Genomic DNA, 20,183 nt, shown 5'->3' with positions numbered 1-20,183 from the left:
GAGGAAGCAGGCTCCCTGCGGAGCAGAGAGCCCGATGTGGGGCTCGATCCCAGGACCCTGAGATCATGACCTGAGCCGAAGGCAGCGGCTTAACCCACCGAGCCACCCAGGCGCCCCAGCAGCAAGCATCTTTTACTGAAGAAACTTGAGCTGATCATTGTGGCATCCCCAGCAGCGGTTGCCTTACCACTGAAAAAGGTGCATTGATAACAGCTAAAATAGGAATGTGACTCCTAATGTTTAACAGAATAGTCCTAATCCTGCCAATTGTCATCATCATAGATCTTATAGTTGCCTTTCTAACTACTTAACACAGTTTGAGAATATATGTTGCAGTTTACTATTGAAAAGCAAAAGGTTTACTGAAATCATTCCTCAAGACCCTTCTAGAAGAGCCCTAATAATGTAATATTTTCCTCTGAAATGGATGCGAAGAGTGTAAATTTTATAACAGCGTTATTTACCCTGGTTCAATCCTAGTGGGATGTCATGTCAATTTCAGGTTGTGATTAATAAAAACATTTTCTTCTTAAAAAAAAAAAAAAGAAAGAAAAATCATTGTGCCCCACTCAGTGATAGGATGCTCATATTAAGGTAAGCCTAAAACAAAAATGAACTTTAGTCACAGAAACCAGCTTATCTTCACTGCATACTGAAATGCATATTTTAAATACTTTTAAAAGTATGTATTATTTAAATAAAATACAACAACTTAATACGCACCTTTATTGGAACACATCTGTTTCCAAAAGCTGGGCTTAATAGTTTTTGTTGTTTGTTTTTGTTTGTTCTGCTACACTCTCCACTGGGTCCCCAGCATCCAGGAGGTACCTAGCACTTAGTTGGCATTCAATAAATACATCTCTATTAATATTTCCCACTTTAGTAACAGGGTAACTCCTGAGGGCCCATTCACAGGGTAGGATAAAGAAGCACACACAAGTGGCAAAGTATATACAATCTTGTTATTGTCTACAAAGTTATTTTTCATTAGTTAAAAAAAATGCACTTTTAACTTGCAACTTTATGTAACATTAACTTGCATATGAAATTAAACTTCAAATTCTCTGCCTGAATTTAAAATCATCTAGGAGCAACACAAGAACAAAATTATCAGTTTGTTGCATGATTATATACTTTTCTAGAAGTAATACATACTTAAATCTGTATTATTTATTTCCATTAAGATACCCCAGTTCGAATGATACAGCCACTTTGGGAAATATTTGGGCATTTTCTTACAAAGTTAAATATTTGACCCAGAAATCCAACTGTTAAGTACTTGACCAAGAGAAATGAAAACTAATGTTTACCAGAAAACTAAGTGATTGTTTACAGGTGGCTTTATTCAAAATCACCAAAAGCTGAAAGCGAACTAAATGTACAAACAGTAAATGGATAAATGTACTCTGCTACACCCATATGATGGTATTTTGCTCAATGATGTATTAGTACCCGATAAAGAAGAATGAACTATTGATACACACAACAAAATGCATAAATCTAAAATGTATCATGCCAAGTGAAAAAAGTTAGACTCAAACAATATCATTTGGACGACATTCTGGAAAGGGCAAAACTACAGGCATAAAGAGCGGATCAGTGATTGCCAGGAGTTGAGGGCAGAGGGTGAAGGTGACTCAAGAGAGACCACATGGAAACTGTTTAGGCGTGATGGATTGTTCTGTGTCTTGATCATGATGGTGTTTAAACCAATCTATATTCTATCAAAACTCAGAACTGTTCTCCCAAAAAGACTCAATTTTACTATATATAATTTCAAAAATAAATAAGAAAAAAATAGGTTAAGAAAAACAAGTATTAAAGTATAAATGTAAGCTCTTGTTCCAATGAACAGTCGCCAATCTGTGATTCGTAGCTTTAAGCCACAAAGATAAGGTAGTTTTGAGAAAAATACAATCCTCTGGAAGATTGTCAATTATTACATTTGGGACTCATCACTATGATGGGAATTAACAATAATCTCTTCAAGCAGCTGCATAAGCCAAGGAACTTTGTTATTAAAATTAAGAAAGTATAGGAAATTTGACAGACCAGCTGGGCTGCCTTTGTAATTAAGTATAAATGATACCTCTAGCACATTGATTTGGTGTTCAATTTCTCTAAAGCTCCAATGCTCCTGTTAACTGAGGACAAGCCCCAACAAACTCATTATGATTTAGAATGAAAGCACACTACTCAAGCCTGAGGAGAAAATGGGACTGTGATCATTAAAAGCTAAAGATTTATGAAGTGTGCTGAGGTAAATCGGGATCTAAACATGATATTCAAAGACTATGATAATGCCAATACATGGGTTTAAGCTGTTGTCTAACTTGCATCTTGGAAAGTAAAAAGAGTATTAGTGGGTGAATGGTCTGACTTAGAAAACCAATACCTACTAGCAGCCATCTGAACCACAAAATAGTATAGATTAAAATGTACTAATGAAGAAAAAAGAATAGAATTATATCTGCAACAATAAAAATAAAATATGGCTTTAGATGTCAGATGATAATGCTTTGATTGGAAATATACCAAAAACTCATGCAGTGCAATGAATACAGAGACCAAGAACCTGACTTCTAGTTGCTGAGCTTGATAAACTCACTCAAGTTCTCTGAAACTTAATTTTCTCAATTTTTTTCAATTGAGCAATATGTAATTTAGTTTGTAAAAGGTAATGCACTAGATGCGGGAATATAAAAGTGCTAAAAAGTGAGCTAAGCCCACAGCCAAGACAGGGCTTGTACTTCCTCATCCCCATCAGCACCACCCAGTAAGTGCAAAGACAAAGGAGTCCTCTTAGGATTATTAGAAAGCTCATCGTTCACCTAATGCAAAAAGGGAGGATGAAACCCCATCAAGTTTTCTGGGGTCAGTGCTATTAGTATGCCAGCATGCACCACAGAGTGTTAAGACTCTCTAAAGCTAGATGTAAAGACAGGTGCTATCTATCCTGATCCTCAGTAAAATGGAAAGGGTAATCCATACTTTACACAGGAGACACAGACAGAGACATGAGGTCCACGTGGCAAGCGTTGGAGCAATGTGTGCCACTCCGTAAAGATGACAGAACTGAAGCACACGATATAAACAGCCCCTTCTCAGAGCCTCAGAATCAATCAGTGATAATCCTGAGCTGGAACTTCAGTATTTGAAGCTCAGTCTGGTTGTTTCTTTAGATTTGAAACCAAGCTGTTGCTGCCAATTTGCTTTTTAAAGTACCTATTTTGGGGGCACCTGGTTGGCTCAGTGGGTTAAGCCTCTGCCTTCAGCTCACGTCATGATCTTAGGGTCCTGAGATGGAGCCCTGCGTCGTTGGGCTCTCCGCTCAGCGGGGAGCCTGCTTCCCCCCTCTCTCTCTGCCTGCCTCTCTGCCTACTTCTGATCTGTCAAATAAGTAAATAAAATCTTTAAAAAAAAGAAAAGTACCATTTTGCTGTTTAAACAAAGCGATCTATGTACATGGCTGACAAATGTAGCAGTCTTCACCTCTCTCCAATCCAGATCCACTGTCAGAGCAAAATTTTTCACCTCTTTAACTTACCTGAGGTCTAGTAATTATCTACATCTCTCCAAATAATGTATTTGTATGGTTAGTTTTTGCCTTATCAATTTTAGAAATTATCTATTGATTCCAATTTTAAGAGATAAGTTTAGTTCATTTCACTCCCAATCTGTTCCTCTTAAATTCTTTACTGAACAATCTTTTTTTTTTTTTTAAAGATTTTATTTATTTTTTTGACTGAGATCACAAGTAGGCAGAGGCTTTAACCCACTGAGCCACCCAGGTGCCCCGTCTACTGACCAATCTTAACATTTACAGCTTTATTCCTTGTTCCACCAAACACATACAGTATTTGACTGTACTACCTGGTTTTTTACTTCAGTCCCTTTATCCTTCTCTCTTAATTTTTATCTTCTGCACTTTTATTTTTCACTTCAAAGTTGATAAATGTTCTATAATCATACTGAATTTTCTATGTTTTTCCTATTAGTATATTTTCAAAATTTCTCTAAAGATAGGAAAAACTTGGGAGTGTTTGTTAAACAGGTCTCTGGATCTCCCATACCTAAGGAATCAGAATCTTAAGAGAAATCTGGATAGATTTTTAGCAAGCACTCACAAATACTTCTTACACCGAAGTAAGTTTGAGAAGCATTGTCTATGTATTGATTTTTGGCCAAGTATAATGTTATAATTAAATTTCCTCTCCTGTTCAGCTTGTTTTGACTTGTGCTTCTAATTATGTTTCTTCCATCGTCAGTCATAATCATATCAATAAATTATTCAAATGCCTCACAGATTCCACAAAGACTATGGATTCTCTATACACAAATAGCTCTCTTTGAAAATCTCGATCCCCTGGCTGCAATAAAGACTGGATGACTTTGTGGCATCCTAAGACTCTGCTTCATTGGTCTCCAGCTCAGATCTGTTTCCTGAATCCCATGCATTCATCTCTTCTGGTTTACTTACTTGTTTTGCAGGAGCATATCCCTAACTTGTGTTCCGTAAGGAAGGATGCATATGAGGTAAATTTCCCAAGTCCTTAAATATCTGAAATGTCCTTATTTGGTCTTCACCCTAGACTGAAGATTTCCTGGGTAAATTCTAGGAGGAAAGTTATTTTCTCTCAGAATCTTGAAGGTTTTAAGCATTCATCTGTGCTCATAAGTCAAATTTTTTTTAAATATTTTATTTATTTATTTGACAGAGAGAGATCACAAGTAGATAGAGAGGCAGGCAGAGAGAGAGAGAGAGAGAGAGAGAGAGGGAAGCAGGCTCCCTGCTGAGCAGAGAGCCCGATGCAGGACTCGATCCCAGGACCCTGAGATCATGACCTGAGCTGAAGGCAGAGGCTTAACCCACTGAGCCACCCAGGCGCCCTCATAAGTCAAATATTAGTTGATTCTCACTCCTTCTGAGGTGAGCTGTTCTCCCTTCCTCCCCGGCCCCATACCCGAAGACTTTCAGGATCCTCTTTATAAAAGCCTCAGTTTTCTGAATTTTGCAATGTGTCTGGGACTCAGAACATTAGGGTCCTTAAATTCTTAGATCTCTTCTACCATCTCTTTGATAATTACCTCTCCATTCCTTCTGGCACTCTTATTAGTCAAATATTGGACTTCATAGATTAAGTCTTATGTCTCCTCTACCTCCTTTTTCTATCTTCTTGACATTTTGTTCTACTTTCTATAGATTTCTTTACCTTATAACTTTTCTGGTAGATTTTTTTAGCTTATATTCTACCTTATAGTCTAACTTTTCTCTATTAGTTTTCTGGGACTGCCATAACAGATGATCACAAACCTGGTGGCTTAAAACAACAGATCATCTTTTGTCCCACTACACCACCTATTGAGTTCTTTGTCTTTACAATATTTGAAAAGGTCAGTAATTATGTTTTCTTCATAGCTTCCTCTTCCTTTTTAATATATACAAGAATTTCTAAAATCTCAGAGGACATTTATTGGACTTTTTAAGATTTTTTTTTTTTTAATTTATTTGACAGAGAGAGAGATCACAAGTAGGCAGAGAGGCAGGCAGAGAGAGAGGAGGAAGCAGGATCCCCCCACGGAGCAGAGAGCCCAATGCGGGGCTCGATCCCAGGACCCTGAGATCATGACCTGAGCCGAAGGCAGCGGCTTAATCCACTGAGCCACCCAGGCGCCCCTATTGGACTTTTTAAAAATCAAATTCTACTTTTTCTTTTCTATTTAATTTATAAGATTTCCTTAAATTTGTTCATTCAATATTTACTGAACACATAAGTCCTGGGTATACAAATTCTCACTTCTTATGGAATTTATATTCTAGTGAGGGGGTCAAGTATAGAAGCAATGAATAGGAATATGTTCTTACTATACTGGGTACAATAAGCATCAAAAAGCAAAAGAATGAGAGCAAGAAAGGAATGAAAAAGGGAAGAGATAAAAATTTAAATGGAAAGGACAGGGAAGATCTCACTGATAGGTAATACTTCAGCACAGACCTAAATAAAGTGAGGAAGCAGGTCAAGCAGATTATCTAGGGAGGAACATTGCAAAGAGGCCAGGACAGCTGGAACACACTGATCAAAAGGAAGAGTGGCAGGTGACGAATTCTGAGAGGAAGTCCAATATTAGTCACACAGAACCTTGTATACTGGGGTGAATATTTTAAATTGATTTTGAGCAAAATGAAGTCACTGGGGTTTTGAGCAGAGCCTGGACATGATCTGACTTACATGTTAAAAGGATCAAGGTGACTTCTGTATGGAAAGCAGACTAGAGGAGGACCAGGGTGGCAGCAGGAGGAAGAATCGGAAGGCGACTACAATTGGCAGGTGGAAGATGGATAAAGTCGCAAGGGGGAAGTGGAGAGAAGGAACTCTCTTCTGGATACACTTCAAAAGCACAGCTGAAGGGAGAAACTACTGAATCCGAAGTGGGGTTAAGAGTAAGAAAGGCACCAAGAATGATTGCTCAGTTACTGGTTACAGATTTGAGGACAGAAACAAACAACCGAGCAGGCAGAGGAATCCAGAATCCAGAGTACTACACGTGGTAACATTGAGATGTCTCTGAGACATTTAGGTGGAGACGACAGAGTATGTTTACCGGATGTGTCAATCTTGAGTTCACGAAGAGATTCAGGCTGTTGCAAATCTGGGAGGCATAGATGGTATCTAAAACTGTGGGGCTGAGAAGCTCAATAGCTACAGTCAGCAAACTTTGGCCCACAGCCTGTTTTTACTTGTGTAAATAAAGTTTCCTTGGGGGGCACCTGGGTGGCTCAGTGGATTAAGCCGCTGCCTTCGGCTCAGGTCATGATCTCAGGGTCCTGGGATCGAGCCCCACATCGGGCTCTCTGCTCCTCAGGTGAGCCTGCTTCCTCCTCTCTCTCTCTGCCTGCCTCTCTGCCTACTTGTGATCTCTCTCTCTGTCAAATAAATAAATAAAATCTTTAAAAAATAATAATAATAAAGTTTCCTCAGGCAAAGCCAAATTCATATTTTACTCTCTCTGGTTGCTTCTATGCTAGAAAGGTGGAGTTATGTAGTTGTGGCAGAGACCCTATGGCCTGCAAAGCCTACTAGTTACCATCGGGGCCCTTTACAGAAAACATTAGCCAACCCCTGCCTTAGAGAGAGAACAGACAGAGATGTGGGCCAAGTACTGAGCCCTAGAGCATTTCAAAAGACCAGCAGAAGAGACTGCTGGAGAAGCCATCAAAATAAAAAAGTGTTGTCCCAGAGACAAAAAGAAAAAAAAATGTTTCAAGGAAGACAAAGTGATCGACTATGACAAGTTCTGTTGATAATTCACATGAGATGAGAACTTAAAATTGATCATTATATTTGTCACATGCAAGTCACCTTTTGACCAATGAGTTTGGTAGAGTAGCAGCAACAGCAGCAGGAGTGAAAGCCTGACTGATGGTGATCCTTGACAGTTTGGTTGATATTTAATAAGAGACTAGAAAGACTGATGTGTACACAGGAAAGACTTGATGAAAGTCAGCTTCCCATGGAGACACAGGGGTAAGAAGTTGGCTATTACACTGGGGGGCGGGCCATTCTACAACCCTCCACTGTCTTCAACTTCTGTAGAAGAAACCAGCCCATTCCACAAGCCCCAAGCCTCCATGATAAACATCTGTGTGCTATTCCATAATAAAACTTACACCAACCCCCTGCAGTAAGCTCCACACCCCCCTCTCACCCTCTCTCCTACTGGACATTAACCCCGCACAACCACTGCAGGGTTCTGCACCGGAGTTTGTTGTCGTCTTATTCCACAGACCCTCACAGCACATATACTTACACTGGGACTTCCTCCATGCTGTTTCATCAATAACCATACCTCCAACTGTTTTTCATGTTCTATATGTACTTTGAAATCTCCAGCTCTGATGGATCCTTCTTATTTTTTGTTTTAGGATTATCCTTTTTTATTCACTTATTATCACTGTAATAGGATATTCACTAGGAGGAGGATCAGACAACTGCCATCTTGTCTCAGTATTTTGCTTTGTCAAAAATAATAAACTAAGAATTCTGTCATGCCCATCAATATATACTGCATATGGTCAGACAGTGTTAAAACTTTCCCTTCGACTAAACTGAAATGAGATTTTTATTCTACTATTTTGTAAATTACCTATGTTTTTCTCTCATAACAGCAAGTTGTAGTAGGATGAAAGTTTATTAATGGTATTAGCAAGTGATAAAATTGGAGTACAAAACTTGTATTTGATACTATATGCATACACCAAATAGCCACACGTATGCCAAGTACCATCATACTATTACAAACTATTACTAAAAACCATGTATAGAGATTCTTACTGGAAGTTTAGCAATGACAAATACCAAATAAATACAAGTAATTTCTCAATATTCACACAATAACCATTATATTCTATATGTTCTCTATAAAATTCTAATTCTATGATATAAACCAACTTAAAAAAAAGGTTATAAGAACTCACATATTTAAGGCTCAAACACATACTGTGTGGATTATTCACAGGAAATTTTATTAAGTCCAAATGTAAGGTACATCAATGGCAGATTCCATCACCTACCCCTCAAATGATGTGCTTAAAAAACGAAAATCTATAGTAATTTCAACTTAAGCATATACTATGAATGATAAAACAAATTCACTGTTAAAGAACTATATGATTCATTCTTATTCTAAATAAAAGCAACATGAATTACCTACAGCACAGTGACTCAAAGTGAACCTATCCCATAGTAAAAAAAATCCAAACTATGGAAAGCATAGCTTCTACTCATCTTTGAGAAAATGTTAATTTTTTTTTTTTTTTTTTTTTTTTTTTTTGGTGAGAGAGTGGAGCAGGGGGAAGGGCAGAGAGACAGAGACAATCTTAACCAGGGCTCCATCTCAAGACCCTGAGATTATGACCTGAACAGTATCAATGATATCGAGTCAGAGGCTCCACAAAGTGAGCCACCCAGGTACTCCATGAATTTTCAAGTTATTAACAAAACAAACAAAGACCTGCAGGCTATCAAAGGAATATTGACATGCAGTGCTCTCTTTGATCCCATATAAACAAGTCTAACTTCATTATGATTTCACAGTTCAAAAAACTGCAGGACAATATCCATTAAAACCAAGACTTGGGGGATGCATGGTTGGCTCAGTCAGCTGAGGTTAATTTTGGCACAGGTCATGATCGCAGGGTTGTGAGACTGAGACCTGCCTAGGGCTCCACATTCAGCAGGGAATCTGCTTCTCTCCCGTTATTTTCACCCTTCACAGAATATGACAAGAATTTTGGTCTTACATCTTGAAGTCAAAAGGAAAAAAGAAATGATAATATTAAATATTTACCATGCGTCATGTGTGAGACACTGATAATCTTACACACCTGATCTCATCTGACTGTCACAAGCAATTTGATAATATCATTAGTACTATCCATATTTTGCAGATGGAGAAATTGAGCTGAGGGATGTCAACCAATGCCCCAGATAGTCCAACTAGGCCTACAATCTAAGTGCTTTGGTTACTAGTCTAAAACTGTTTCTCTGACACACTTGCTTTTGGAAGTTTCAGTTACCACCTCACCCAGCGCTTCCCCAACTGAATTACATGAAACTCTAGGGTCACCAAAATATTTGTTTTTTTTTTTAATATTTTATTTATTTATTTGACAGAGAGAGAGGTCACAAGTAGGCAGAGAGGCAGGCAGAGAGAGAGGGAGAAACAGGCTCCCCACTGAGCAGAGAGCCTGATGCGGGGCTTGATCCCAGGACCCTGAGATCATGACCGAGCCGAAGGCAGAGGCTTAAACCACTGAGCCACCCAGGTGCCCCTAGGGTCACTAAAATGTTAACAAATGTTCTAAGAAATATGGGCTCTGGGGTTCAAATCTTTATGACAAGTTACTTTTTATCAGAATTTCCCAGATCTTTAATATGCACACTGTGACGCTCCAAGGTGATAAAATGGGAAGTATCCTGCTCATTTATTAAACCATGAAGTGCTCTGTATAAAGAAAACCTAATAATAAACTATGGATGTCTGTGTTCAACTCAGCACAGTTTGGAAAAATGACAATCTAGTCCAATCTTCCTCTTTCCATGGTTTAATAAAATTGAGATATAGGTAAGTTAAATGACTCAGTCAAGGGCACACAGAAAGTTAATAAAAGGCCAGGGCTAGTACCAAGGAGACCTGATGATTCCTGCCAGGATGCTCTTTCCCCTATATCATCCCATTTCACTTCAGTACTGTTTCTACAAAGTCCAGCGCTAATTAAAAGGAAAAAAAAAAAAGTATTAAACCTATCATTTATTCGGATTCTCCTGAATGGCAGTACGGAGAAACCATTTACAGAAATGAAGCTCAAAAATTGTCTACCTCCCAGTGCAGTATTTTAGAGAACTGGAATATATTTGGAAATGTGGGAAATGATTCCACTGCAATAACGCTGAATAACACTTTTCAGCCAAGTAGTGCTACATTTGTGTTTTTCTTTGGAGTTATGTACAACTACATACTAGTACTTCATACAGACACTATCAACGCTCAAAATACCTAATTTGAGACCATCTTTATAAGAAGCAATTTGTTCACTGTTTTCCACTTCCTCCCTTACCCTAAAGGGGTTTCTTTTCACTTTGCCCTACCCTTGCCAGCAAGCAGGAAACATCCTGGGCCAAGGATGCCACCTGGCGTTTTAGACCAGGAACTGTTTAACCTGACATACCTTCCACTCAAGCTTCTCACCACCTGGCCCCTTCCCCAAACCACACTCTTCCAGTTCTTGCCTCTTCTCTTCCTTCCTATCATTTGCCCTAACTCAGTGAACATTTTGGCATTCTAGTTACAGAAAAATCATGAGGTGAATACACTGAAGCTAAAAAAAAACAAACCACAGTGTAAAGTCAATACGGCCTTGGAAATGCCCTAAAAGAGACCCTGTCCCAACAGAGAATGTTAAAATATCTAATATTTATCCAGTGCCTTCAAGGAAGATCAGCACCAAAAAGGACCCTGAAGATCACTGCTAGGTCAACTGCGTTGTTTCACAGCTAAAAAAAAAAAAACACCCTGTAAGAAATGAAGGAATCACCTGCCCAAATAACAGTGAAAGCTCACGGAAGGCACAGGGTGAAGGCCTAGGAGTCGCCATTTCAAAAGCCAAGGCTCTGTCAACTATCCCATATGACCCAGGCTCCTCGAGACTTTTTTCTTTCAACATTCAAGTAAAATATTTTTTAGTGTTTTTATATTTTTCCTTAATTATTTATACTGACATCACGACTCTCTCTGAAGAGCAGGACCCGTGACTAAAATCTCCTCAGTGCCATGTCTAACTGTGTCTAGCACACTTGGTAAATACTTACTGACTTTCTTGGTCTATTATTACCATACTTATTGCAAATCTAGAATATTTTCACCATGTTCCGCATTTAGACAAGCTTTTATCTACTCAAAAACCTAACTGCCATTGCATAACACTCTGTGCCCCAAATGACCACATCATACATAACCTTCTGGAACACAAGCCACTCAGAAATTTGGGAGTTCTTGTTAAGGGTTCCTCTCCACCTGATGAGTCTTGATTGACGAAACAAGGATGGGAAAGGATATGTAGCATGGGGGAGGGGGGGAGAGCAACCAATTTTGAAGATATTTTAATATCGGTTGCATCATAATCCATAAAGTACACTCAGTTTTCTCTCCCAAAATACTCTTCGACCCTAAGTTCACGTAAGATGGTGTAAACATTTTATAAATTACAGATAGCAATAATCACAGGTACTATTTCTAATAATTTATATTGTAGATGCTCTGACTAATCACTTTATACACACTTTATCATGAAATTCTTACAGCCCTGTTTTACAGATAAGAAAACAAAAGGCAGGGCAGGTAAAGAAACTCATCCGGGGTCACGGAGCGAAGAGCTGAGAAATCCAGGATTCCAGCTCAGATCCGAAAGCCCCCAAAGCTAGTGTTCCTAAAAAATGGGCTTATAAGGCAAGGCCGACTTTACAGAAAAAAGGTACTACCTCTCTCAGGGCTCGGAAGTCATTATGCATGAAGGCAACTCAACCAACCTCCCTATTTTCACCCCACAGTGACATACGTGGGTGCAAAGAAAAATGAGAATAAAGAACGGGGACCTGGGTCATTTTCTGACTTAGCCGGTCAGCTCAGGGCCCTGCAACTCACTTGCCCTCTGGGGCTTGTTCACTGTGAGAAGACAGGGCTGGCCGGGAGCCAACTAGGCTCTTGGTCGAGCACCGCATTCGAAGTGTAAATTTGTGAATATAAAATCGTGCTTCTGGGAGATGCTTCGCCAGAGTCTCCCCCACCCCATCCCCACCCCCAAAGAAGACCCACTGGCCTAACATCTCCAAAGTTCCGACCGCCTTTCCAATTGCAGGAGGCCCTCACTAGGAGGAGCGTGGTTACGCCCACCGAGAGGGCCTGTCTGCTGGCGGACTCTGCCCTTCCTTGCACAACTGAATTGCGGGAACCCTGAACTGCCGCCGGGCCTTGCCTAAGGCTTCCGGGCCGCAGCGGGGTGACCGAGGGGCCCCTGCGCCTGGGCCCGCCGCTGGGGGAAGGCGGTTGGCCGCGCCCGGGGCGACTCAGCGCGGCGCCACCAGCCGCCCACCACCCTGCGTCTGGGAGTTCCGCGTTTGGGGACCCCACGGCGCCGCCCCCCTCGCCGACAGCTCCCGTGGCTCGGCTCGGGCCCCTGCATGCGGGGAGGTGGCCTGGACTGCTCGGCCACCACCGCAAGCCCGAAGGGAGGAGGGAAGAGGCCGTGTGGACCACACAGGCCCCACCCCGAGCCTTCCCTGGTGCGCCGCCCGCCGGGGGCCTCTCGAGCTACTTACTGAAGAAGAGGCGGTAATCGGGGGAGTAGAGCTGGCCGCGCTCTTCCGTGCGGTAGAAGGCCTGGGCCATGGCGCGGTGCGGCCCAGGCCCTTCACTCTTTCCCCGGGGCAAGCGGGCGGCGGCGGGGGATCCCGCGCGCCAGCCCCAGCTGGTGCGCAGGAGCGGCAGCAGCGCGCGCATGGCGTTGACGGCAGTCGGGCTCCGTGCAGGGCGGTGCTGGGGGATCCTGGCCCAGCCGCGCGCCGGTGCCCCCTACTGGCTGGAGCCATCCATCCCGCCCGGGGCTTGGATTTAGATCCCTCGTCCCGCCACTCCCCCGCAGGGCCTGCAGACTTGGATCAGAGCAAACATAGCGCCCAATAAATTGCCAGTGACGCGCGCAGTCTGTGTGCTGTGTCCAGAGCGAGGCAAAGATGAGCAAGATAACATCCACCACCCCTGAGGAGCTCACAGTCACTTATTAATGCGTATATGCATTTATTCCTTCACTCATCCACTCACTATTTACTGTCATAATATTTTTATTATAATGATAAAAATTGAGTGATTATTCTGTGCCAGGAACTGCTCTAGATCCCGTCCAATGTAGAAGGCAAGCATTGCACACACAAAAACATGATGAGACACGATCAGACATTCTTGTGAAGATTTGACCTCGACCTGACTTACAGGACAAAAAAAAGGTAACTTCTTCAAATGGTTATCTCTTCCGTGAGGCCTTTCCTATTTAACCCAACTGGAGATGATTTATCCTTTCTTTTTCTTACATTTTCACTTCTACAGTGGCGCTTGGTACCAGACCTATATGTTTGTGAACCTGTCATGTTTTCTCTAAGGACTATTTAGCAAGAGGCTTTCATTAAGGTTAAAAAATAACCTTGTTTTGTTTTTTTTTTAAGATTTTATTTATTTGACAGAGAGAAATCACAAGAGAGGCAAGCAGAGAGAGAGGAAGGGAAGCGGGCTCTCCGCTGAGCAGAGAGCCAGATGTGGGGCTCGATCCCAGGACCCTGAGATCATGACCTGAGCCGAAGGCAGCGGCTTAACCCACTGAGCCACCCAGGTACCCCTAAAAAATAACCTTGTTGTTTAACCCTTAAACTGTCCCTGCCCCCCCTTCCTCCAGGGGATTTACTTAAAAATAAGTCCCGGAAACCAGCTCCAGGTAACAAAGCCCAGATACAAGGGTGGGTCAGGCCAGGTGGAGACATCCAACCAGTGGGGGTGGGGGGCGCATACTGTCACCCTACTTACCAAGGAGTAAGGGCCCCGCCCTTCGGGCACCTTTTGGGCGCCAATTCTGACCAAGGTGATAGGCTGGTTCAAATATCTACTAGGGTAAATTGTAATTCAATTGGTCACTTAATGTGTGACCTAACATGACAGTGCCACTTTCTCTGTGTGTTACAATTTCATCGGCCACCTGTGCATGGCCAGGCCCAACCACATGGCCTTTGCCCTTAAAAGCTAGTCTGTGGGGGCGCCTGGGTGGCTCAGTGGGTTAAAGCCTCTGCCTTCAGCTCGGGTCATGATCCCAGGGTCCTGGGATCGAGCCCCGCATGGGGCTCTCTGCTCCGCAGGGAGCCTGCTTCCTCCTCTCTCTCTGCCTGCCTCTCTGCCTGCCTCTCTGCCTAGTTGTGATTTCTCTCTGTCAAATAAATAAAAAAAAAAAAAAAAAAAAAAAAGCTAGTCTGTGAAGCAGAGAGAGGTCGCCCTCTCTGAAGAGGCGCGGCCCCGAATGTTCGGTTTGATTCTTGATACTTGGCGCGAAATAAAGCTTTGCTTGACCTTCGCTTTGTATCAGTCTCGCTCCTTTAATCACGGACCCATTATTGGGGGGCCTTTCAGTATCTGTTATTCAATCCAAAAGTGAAAACAAAACTAGTAGCAATTTTACAGAAAGAGGCAAAAAAGGTGCACTTACACTCTGCAAAAACTAAGTGGAAAAAAAAGAAGGCCTTTTTAAAATTATCTCTTAAAGTACTGTAATAAAAATCAGGCTCTAAGTTACTATGCACAATGAATACGTAAATTCACGAAAAAGATAATTCTAACTTAGAATCCTAGCTCTTATAGCATAAGACAAACATCTTTGCCAATATTATATTAATTTATATTAATTAAGTCTGATTATGGATCTGATTCTAGTCTAAACTAGTTTCTCTCTCTGTTCCATAGCTACAAATTACATCCTCTGGTTCTTAATTTTAACAAGATAGACAAGATTTTTAAAAATGGGTTGAAACAAACCTTTACTTACAAAAATCTGCAAGCAGAAATTTCACCAAGATGGTTCTATATCCATCATATAACTTTATATAGAGATAATAGTACTTATATCTATATGGTGGTCAGGATTTTTAATCGACATAAATGTCTGAAGGTAGATGATACAGGGTCTCCCATGTAAGAGAAACAAGTTATTTCTGTCTTGTTGGTCTGAATGTGTTTAATTTCTATTACTAAGATCCCCCTCATAGCTCAAAATGGCTCCAATCATCACACCTTCATTTCACCTAGAAAGAAAAAAAGAAAGAAAGAAAGAAAGAAAAGATAAAAGAAGGGTGTGCCCTTCCCTTAAGAACATATCTCAGAGACTGTAACACTACTTTTACTTACATTGTATCAAGCAGCACAGTGTGCCGGCTACAACTAACTATAAACTGGCAGCCCGTTTTTCTGGGTTAACAGAGGCCCAGATAGAAATTAGATGCCATACTACTACAGAAGAAGAAGAAATGAATACTGGAGGACAACTGGCAGTCCGCCACAAACATCATTTTCTTCCTCTATATTGTCCAACTACCTTGGAAAGTTCTGTGAGAATTCTACATATTTCTCTTCCAACTCTGAACTAGGTTCACATTCTTCCCTGCTAGGCACCAGGGTTCTTTCAATTTTGCCAATCATTTCATGACAGTTAAAACTAAGAGACTCATCTAATTTCCGAAGGATCTGTAGGAGATGTTGTCAGTAACTCCTTAGACTCTATTTAGATTGCAGATCCTAAAATGTTTTTGTCAACAGTGGTGGCTTTGTAATGTGTAAGCTTGATTAGGCTAAACTGTAAGGCACACTCTCCCATAAAGGTGTGGGGAGGGGGTATTTACTTTTGTGGATGTATCCACAAAAGTGGATGTGGATGTAATTTTGTTTCAACAAGTAGAAAAAAAAAGCTTAATTGTTCTCTTAACCTTTGAAGTTCAGATGTTTCAACAAGATAAACCCTGCTGAGACAATGTTATAGGCTAATTTCTAAAGATCTATAGATTCTTTTTTTTTATTTTTTTATTTGATCCATAGATTCTTAGAATAAGGCCAAACCCAGCAGAATATTCTAGACATTAAGGGGCTAGAGTTGTCCAGTGTAAGGCCAAAATCACTGGGCCTTTATAGCCCCACTAATTGAATATGGGCTTCTCTAGAAAGGGCATATGTGGAAAAGGCAGCAAAGGCCAGCCCTGAGAAGGCTGACGACTAAAGCAAAGTCTTTTGTTAAAGGTGGCACAAAACTAGCCTCTCCCAAAGCTAGGAAACTGTGGTAGAGATAGGAGTTGGAGCTAGAGAAAAATTAGGTCATCAGTGAATCCCAGTTCTGTTTCTGCTTTTAGCGTTGGTAAGTGTAACATAAAATCTAACTTGGATAGAGTTGTCGTTTTCTGAAATGCTGGATTATCCTGCTAGAAAATGAAAGAATTTTGGAATCATGGAGTAGTCATTTATGTGTGATATTTTGTAAAAGCAGCATATGTCTCTAAAATTAATTGTGATCCTTACCTATATATCATGATAAATAAACAAATTTTAAAATCTGCTAATTGCCATTGCTTATGCTTCCTAGCCAATGGTTAACTTCAGGGACTGGGTAGGATATAATATAATATATATAATATAGTAGGATTTAATAAAAGGAGAATTTTAAACAATTTTGAACACTTTCTACGTTATCTGTTTAGGGACACACAATATTTCACTGGCCTTTTGAACACTTTATGTAAAGGGCAACGCTGAAAATATTTTCATGTTACCAAACATTTAAAACATCTGTCATATTATCATAGAAATGTTGCAAAAGTATTTCTAAATGTTACCTAGAGTTCCTATTCATCCTCTATTTGTGATCCACATTTTTCTTCTAAATACAGGTCAAAGTTCCAGATCATTTCTCACTTAAATATTGACTTTTATTCCACTGAGGAGCAAAGTTTTATCATGACAGTGCAACAAAACAAAATGATTTTTGTCTGTGAACTTTAGATCTCTAAATATATTATATTAAATGCTGTTGTGGTTTTATATAGCTATTTTTATAAAAGCCATGATACCTCAAGAGAATAAGAGAAGATGATGATGGGAGAAACTATTTGCAAAAGATATATCTGATAAAGGACTATTACCAAACTATACAAACAACTCTTAAAAATGAAAAATAGGAAAACAAACAACCTAATTTTTAAAATTGGTAAAAGAAAGAACAAAGCAGTGAGAGTTTAGTTAAATAAATGTATAGGTAACAGAGCCTGTCAGTTGTCCCCCAACATCAGTCCTCCCCTTCATTTACAGCAGAAGAATTTTTTTTTTTTTTTAGCAGAAGAATTTTTGACTTCTCCAGATAAAAATTATACTCTCCAGCTTCCCTTACAATAGGTGTGACCATGTAACTCAAGTCCTCCAATGGGACATCTAGGAACATTCCCTAGGAAACTCTGGTGTGTATATATGCATGTATGTATATATACACACAATATATGTACATATACACACAATGGAATATTATTCTGTCATGAGAAAGAAGGAAATCCCGCCATTTGTGACAACATGGAGGGAACTTGAGGGCATTAGGCTAAGTGAAATAAGTCAGACAGAGAAAGACAAATACTGCATGATCTCACTTGAATGTGGAATATTTTAAAAAAAGAAAAAAGAAAGAAAGAAAAGTTGAATTCATAGAAATAGAGTAGAATAGTAGTTGCCCAGGACTGAGAGTTAGAAGAAATAGGGAGATGTTGGTCAAAAGGTACATGTTTCCAGTTGTAAGTTCTAGGGATGTACTGTACACGATGGTAACTATAGTCATGCTAAGAGAATAGATCTTAGATATTCTCACCACAAATACATACAAAAAAGATAATCATGTCAGGTGATAAAGCTATTTAATAACATTATTTTGGTAATGATTTTGCAATGTTACATGCATCAAGTCACCACACTGTACACCTTAAACTTACACAGTCTTAAATATTAATTATATTTCAATAAAGCTGGGGTGGGGAAGAGAGAGAGGCAGTTAGCTCATCCTTTACCTCTTCCTCTTCATCATTTCTTACATTCTGTTACTTAGAACTTGGATACTACCTTGTCCATGAAGATAAGGGCCATCCGCTGGATGAATGGAGCTCTGAGCTGAAAGAAGCTTGCACGCCAGAGGACTTTGTGGACCAGAGGGGCCCAATAGCTCCAGAATGCATACCTTGGAACTTTTACATGAAAGAGAAATAAATATCTATCTTATTTAGCCACTAATATTCTTTTTTTGTTTCTGTTTTCTCTCCAGCTGAATTTAATTCTAATCTTCATTTTCCTCTTCTTGCATAGAAAATATGTTAGGAGAAATTCTAACTGAGAACTCCCCTCTTTACTACCTATATAATTTTATTCAAAATGTTGTAAAAGTATTACATGAACTGTTACTTAGGAAGTACTTAAATTAAGTTACTTGTATTAGAAAGAAAAAATATGTTATAAGTTCAACTCTAAAAACCAACTGAAATGGTATTAAAAGGGAATTTTAGTTGAAACTTAAGGTAGGAAATTTTTGCAAAACTCCTATCTAATAAAGAACCAGTATCCAAAATATCCTGAAAGAACTCTAAAAACTCAACAACACGAAAATAAATGACCCAACTAAAAAACATGGAGGAGCTCCAAAGAGATACCTAACCATAGAAGAGCTACAGATGGTAAATTAGCGTATGAAAAGATACTACATGTCATTTGTCATTGGAGAGATGCAAATTAAAACGACAATGAGCTATCACTACACTCAGAATGGCTAACATCCAAGACACTGACAACACCAAATGCTTCCAAGATGTGGAGCAACAGGAACTCCCATTAATTGTTAATGCAAACAGAAAGTGCTACAGCAAATTTAGAAGACAGTTGAGCAGTTTTTTAGAAAACAAAACATACTCTTACCATGCAACCCAATAGTCGTGGCTCCTTGGTATTTATCAAAATGAACTGAAAACGTACGTCCACACAAAAACCTGCACATGATGTTTATAGCAGCTTTATTCGTAATTGCCCAAACTGGGAAGCAACCAAGATTATTTACCCATTCACCTTCAAGAGATGAATGGGTAAATAAACTGTGGTCCAAAATAATAATAATAATAGTAATAATAATTAATAATAATAATTATAATAATAATAATAAATGTGGTCCACCCAGACAGTGCTAAAAAGGAAATGAGCTACTGAGCCATGAAAAGATATGCAGAAACTTTAAATGCATGTTACTAAGTGATTGATGCTAATCTGAAAAGGCTATATACTGTATGATTCCAAATATATAAATCCTGGAAAAGCCACAACTACAGAGACAGTAAAAGATGATCAGTGGTTGCCAGAGGTTGGGAATGGGGGGACAAATGAACAAGTAGAGCCCAGGGGATTTTTAGGGCAGTGAAACTGGCCTATATGATTCCATAATGATGGATACATGTCACTATGAAGTCATTTGGCCCTACTAGCCTAGAACCTAGTAGTCTTCCAGCCTTAGCAAGCGCCCTTACCCTGCGTGGTTAACTAACCTTTCTTTGTATATCTATAGATCACGCATTCTTTCCTAGAAAGAATAGAGCCCTTCTGCACAACACAAAGCAGAAATCAAACCCTGTGGCATAGCCTCCAAGTGCTGAGATAATGTCTGTAGCTGGTACTATTGAGTCTGTACAAATGCTAAGTGCCCTAAATTCCTTAAAACCGCCTGGGCCAGGCAGAACCTTCATTCAGAGTTGGCCATTGGACAGAGCCTGCCTTCTGCCTAGGTGGCCAGCGTCTTGAATAAAGCCCATATTACTTTCTGACCAAAGCTCATCTCTTAAATATTGTCTTTTTGAGCGACAGGCAGCTAGCTGAACTTGGATTTCCATAACAATTAACCACTTCTCAAGATGCATAGATTATCAAGACCAAGAATGAATACCAATGTAAACTAAGGAATTTAGGTGACAATAATGCATCAATATGGGTTTGATTGTAATAAAAGTACCACCACTCTGATGAGGGTTATTGATAGT

The 20,183-nt window shown here is 39.9% G+C and overlaps 1 protein-coding gene and 1 long non-coding RNA gene across 5 annotated transcripts in view; one reads left to right on the top strand and one right to left on the bottom strand.

Moving 5' to 3' along the window:
* PPA2 (inorganic pyrophosphatase 2) overlaps nucleotides 1-13,313 on the bottom strand; it is a 98,026-nt gene extending 84,713 nt beyond the window's left edge. Inside the window, exon 1 of one of the 3 annotated variants that reach the window (XM_045996664.1) lies at nucleotides 12,879-13,313. In XM_045996664.1, the coding sequence (XP_045852620.1) occupies nucleotides 12,879-13,148 (270 nt within the window). In that variant the 5' untranslated portion in view covers nucleotides 13,149-13,313. The remainder of the gene's footprint in view (nucleotides 1-12,878) is intronic. The other 2 variants (XM_045996675.1, XM_045996655.1) reach the window with 2 other exon arrangements.
* On the top strand, nucleotides 12,514-18,392 carry LOC123935853. 2 transcript variants are annotated; one of them, XR_006817031.1, is made up of 3 exons: nucleotides 12,514-12,842; nucleotides 13,441-13,562; nucleotides 18,221-18,392. It is a non-coding gene; the product is annotated as an uncharacterized LOC123935853 (long non-coding RNA). The 2 variants fall into 2 exon arrangements; XR_006817030.1 differs by having other exon boundaries at nucleotides 12,514-12,891.
* The last annotated feature ends 1,791 nt before the right edge of the window (nucleotides 18,393-20,183 follow it).

This window comes from Meles meles, chromosome 2, assembly GCF_922984935.1.
Source record: "Meles meles chromosome 2, mMelMel3.1 paternal haplotype, whole genome shotgun sequence".
NCBI classification, from domain to species: Eukaryota; Metazoa; Chordata; class Mammalia; order Carnivora; family Mustelidae; genus Meles; species Meles meles.
This window is presented reverse-complemented; position numbering and strand designations above follow the sequence as displayed.